The sequence below is a fragment of the Oncorhynchus gorbuscha genome, unplaced genomic scaffold (assembly GCF_021184085.1).
Source record: "Oncorhynchus gorbuscha isolate QuinsamMale2020 ecotype Even-year unplaced genomic scaffold, OgorEven_v1.0 Un_scaffold_1813, whole genome shotgun sequence".
NCBI lineage: Eukaryota > Metazoa > Chordata > Actinopteri > Salmoniformes > Salmonidae > Oncorhynchus > Oncorhynchus gorbuscha.
Window position 1 is genome coordinate 42,501 of NW_025746487.1, and position 4,591 is coordinate 47,091.

Genomic DNA, 4,591 nt, shown 5'->3' on the forward strand with positions numbered 1-4,591 from the left:
ACACACACACACACACACACACACACACACACACACACACACACACACACACACACAGAGACACACACACACACAGACACACACGCACACGCACACGCACACACACACACACATACAGATTTTTACAGGTTTATCTATCGTTGCTATTGACAAGAAATCATTTATTCACTTATTCCAGTTAGCCAGCCCCTACTACGTTATCATTGAGTATGACTTATTCCAGTTAGCCAGCCCCTACTACGTTATCATTGAGTCTGACTTATTCCAGTTAGCCAGCCCCTACTACGTTATCATTGAGTATGACTTATTCCAGTTAGCCAGCCCCTACCACGTTATCATTGAGTCTGACTTATTCCAGTTACCCAGCCCCTACCACGTTATCATTGAGTATGACTTATTCCAGTTAGCCAGCCCCTACCACGTTATCATTGAGTCTGACTTATTCCAGTTACCCAGCCCCTACCACGTTATCATTGAGTCTGACTTATTCCAGTTAGCCAGCCCCTACCACGTTATCATTGAGTCTGACTTATTCCAGTTAGCCAGCCCCTACCACATGAGGATCAAAACAAAGTCCAGAAATAAAACAAAGGTTTGTGATGATTTGTTCAACTTAATTCTAGTTGCAGTGATTCATCTCAGCAGGGGGCTCTGTAGTAACAACTAAAGGTCAACTGTGTGTGTGTGTGTGTGTGTGTGTGTGTGTGTGTGTGTGTGTGTGTGTGTGTGTGTGTGTGTGTGTGTGTGTGTGTGTGTGTGTGTGTGTGTGTGTGTGTGTGTGTGTGTGTGTACTCACTCCAGCTGTTTCTGGACTTTGTCTCTTGTCCTTCCCAACTGTTCCTGAGAAGACCTGATCACTGATACCTCCTGAAGAGAGATATGGAAGGAGGGAGGGAGGGAGGGAGGGAGGGAGGGGGAGGGAGGGAGGGAGGGAGGGAGGGAGGGAGGGAGGGAGAGGGAGGGAGGGAGAGGGAGGGAGGGAGAGGGAGGGAGGGAGGGAGGGAGGAAGGGAGGCAGGGAGGGAGGGCAGGAGGGAGGGAGGGAGCGCGGGAGGGAGCACGGGAGGGAGCGGGGAGGGAGGGAGGGAGGGAGGGAGGGAGGGAGGGAGGGAGGGAGGGAGGGAGGGAGGGAGGGAGGGAGGGAGGGAGGGAGGGAGGGAGGGAGGGAGGGAGGGAGGGAGGGAGGGAGGGAGGGAGGGGGCGGGAGGGAGGGAGGGAGAGTGGAGGGGGAGAGTGGAGGGAGGGAGGGAGGGAGGGAGGTAGGGAGGGAGGAAGGGAGGCAGGGAGGGAGGATGGGAGGGAGGGAGGGAGGCAGGGAGGGAGGGCGGGAGGGAGCGTGGGAGGGAGGGGGAAGGAGGCAGGGAGGGAGGGAGGCAGGGAGGCAGGGAGGGAGGGAGGGAGGGAGGGAGGGAGGGAGGGAGGGAGGGAGGGAGGGAGGGAGGGAGGGAGGGAGGGAGGGAGGGAGGGAGGGAGGGAGGGAGGGAGGGAGAGCATTGTTAGACAGAACAAAGGTGAGTGGAAATAAAAGCGATGGTCAGACAGACGTGGGGTGGACTTATTCTGTTAACCTTCAACAAGTGTGTGTGTGTGTGTGTGTGTGTGTGTGTGTGTGTGTGTGTGTGTGTGTGTGTGTGTGTGTGTGTGTGTGTGTGTGTGTGTGTGTGTGTGTGTGTGTGTGTGTGTGTGTGTGTGTGTGTGTGTGTGTGTGTGTGTCACCTGCACCAGTTCTTTCTCCACTACATCGATGACTCCGTCGTTGAGGTTCTGACACTGGAACTGGCACTCCTGGGACATCTGACACACACACACACACACACACACACACAAAACCATTTCGTTTCAATCTATAAAGCGTTATTTACTTTACAGTATACACTAGCCTGGGTGCCAGTCTGGTTCTCTTTACAGTAGATACTAGTCTGGGTACCAGTCTGGTTCTCTTTACAGTAGACACTAGCCTGGGTACCAGTCTGGTTCTCTTTACAGTAGACACGAGCCTGGATGCCAGTCTGGTTCTCTTTACAGTAGATACTAGCCTGGGTGCCAGTCTGGTTCTCTTTACAGTAGACACTAGCCTGGGTGCCAGTCTGGTTCTCTTTACAGTAGATACTAGCCTGGGTGCCAGTCTGGTTCTCTTTACAGTAGATACTAGCCTGGGTACCAGTCTGGTTCTCTTTACAGTAGACACTAGCCTGGGTACCAGTCTGGTTCTCTTTACAGTAGACACAAGCCTGGGTGCCAGTCTGGTTCTCTTTACAGTAGATACTAGCCTGGGTACCAGTCTGGTTCTCTTTACAGTAGATACTAGCCTGGGTACCAGTCTGGTTCTCTTTACAGTAGACACTAGCCTGGGTACCAGTCTGGTTCTCTTTACAGTAGATACTAGCCTGGGTGCCAGTCTGGTTCTCTTTACAGTAGACACTAGCCTGGGTACCAGTCTGGTTCTCTTTACAGTAGACACTAGCCTGGGTACCAGTCTGGTTCTCTTTACAGTAGATACTAGCCTGGGTGCCAGTCTGGTTCTCTTTACAGTAGATACTAGCCTGAGTGCCAGTCTGGTTCTCTTTACAGTAGACACTAGCCTGGGTGCCAGTCTGGTTCTCTTTACAGTAGATACTAGCCTGGGTGCCAGTCTGGTTCTCTTTACATTAGATACTAGTAGATACTACACTATCAATATTTCATGGTACATAACAAATAACAACCAATTCCTTATTTAGGCTGGTTCACTAGTATATATAGGGAATTCTACGTTTAATTTTGAATACAGACCAAGTTGTAAATTTACTGCGGCTACTAGTTCTACAGCTTAACCAGCTCTTCCATTATCTTACAGAACACAGGACTTTTCAAACCGGAATTGTAATAAAAACGTTAAAGAATAAGATGCCAAGACACACATCACGGTATTATCTCATTATCCTCAGAAACGCCAAATCAATAAATTGATAAATGATCGAATTTATTTTTATCAATCATCTTTCTGTCACTCTCTCACCTGCAGTGGTCCGTCGGTCTCCTTTAAGGCCCTGTCCAACCGAAACTTGACCTGACGTAGCCTCTCCGTGTCCCGGAGAAGCTGCTCGAGCTCGAACCCCAGCTCGCTCCGCCAGAACGAGATTTCCGTTATCCGTTCACCGATCCACCGGGAGCTGTCAGACTGCGTTCGCCGCGTAAGCTGCTCTTTACTCTGGATCAATCGGGAGGTCTCGCGCCAGAAGCTTTCCGCGTGCCGCCTGCTGCTCTCCAAGCGCCGGAAGTTTACGTTGTTGGCGCGCAGCCAATCTTCCCGGGTGATCTGACACATGGCCACCGGGTTCGGTTTGAGAGGCGGCATCCTAATGAGCTGTTCCCCTCCCCAATGGGTCTCGAACGGCTCCGTGGATTTCCGCTGAACAGAGACCAGCCTGGGTTTGGACTTCCCGCTTCCCGTTAGGTCGAAGCTGACTTGCTGTGGCTGAAGCTGCGTGGCACTGAAGCCCTTGTAGCTGTCTCTCATGGTGGTCAGGCTCGGTAAGAATCCAGAGGAACAAGGTCGCAGGGATCCGTAGACTTCCATCGGCGCAGGAGATCCTGAGCGAACACGGGTGCGACCTGCTGTCCGGCCGCTCGTGGTGACAGACAGCCCCGAACACCGTTGTCTTAGAACCTGATGACTCCTGGTTTATGACGGGGACATTGTGACATCGCGACAGAACTGCTGGAGGCCCGTAGAAAACCAATTATAGAATTTAGGAATGATTTTCAAATTCTAGCTGCTTTATTGGCGTGAAAAAACATTGTTTCAATATTGCCAAAGCAACAACAAATATAACATTGTACTACAATTATAAACAATAAACGAATAACAATATGAAATGGTTGTAAATAATAATACAACCATTAAATAACAAAAAAATAAAATGGTAACAGTCAATAGTAGAAATGTTATAAATATAATAGTCTAAACATGTAAAATGAACTTATAACTAAATAACGGTCATCTTCTCCTTTATATCAGTACTACAACCACCATCATCACTACTAAATGAAACTATAACTAAATAACGGTCATCTTCTCCTGTATATCAGTACTACAACCACCATCATCATTACTACAACCACCATCATCACTACTAAATGAAACTATAACTAAATAACGGTCATCTTCTCCTTTATATCATTACTACAACCACCATCATCATTACTAAATGAAACTATAACTAAATAACGGTCATCTTCTCCTTTATATCATTACTACAACCACCATCATCATTACTACAACCACCATCATCACTACTAAATGAAACTATAACTAAATAACGGTCATCTTCTCCTTTATATCATTACTACAACCACCATCATCACTACTAAATGAAACTATAACTAAATAACGGTCATCTTCTCCTTTATATCATTACTACAACCACCATCATCATTACTACAACCACCATCATCATTACTAAATGAAACTATAACTAAATAACGGTCATCTTCTCCTTTATATCATTACTACAACCACCATCATCATTACTACAACCACCATCATCATTACTAAATGAAACTATAACTAAATAACGGTCATCTTCTCCTTTATATCAGTACTACAACCA

At 47.8% G+C, this 4,591-nt stretch overlaps 1 protein-coding gene across 3 annotated transcripts in view; it reads right to left on the bottom strand.

Annotated features, from left to right (window-relative positions):
* Positions 1–3,684, bottom strand: part of LOC124024273 (tektin-3-like) — a 7,492-nt gene extending 3,808 nt beyond the window's left edge. For all 3 annotated transcript variants that reach the window (XM_046338263.1, XM_046338262.1, XM_046338261.1), the window contains exons 1-3: positions 2,998–3,684; positions 1,716–1,793; positions 797–867 (exon numbers count right to left, since the gene is read on the bottom strand). In XM_046338263.1, coding sequence (XP_046194219.1) covers positions 797–867; positions 1,716–1,793; positions 2,998–3,558 — 710 coding nt within the window. In that variant the 5' untranslated portion in view covers positions 3,559–3,684. The remainder of the gene's footprint in view (positions 1–796; positions 868–1,715; positions 1,794–2,997) is intronic.
* Between the last annotated feature and the right edge of the window lie 907 nt (positions 3,685–4,591).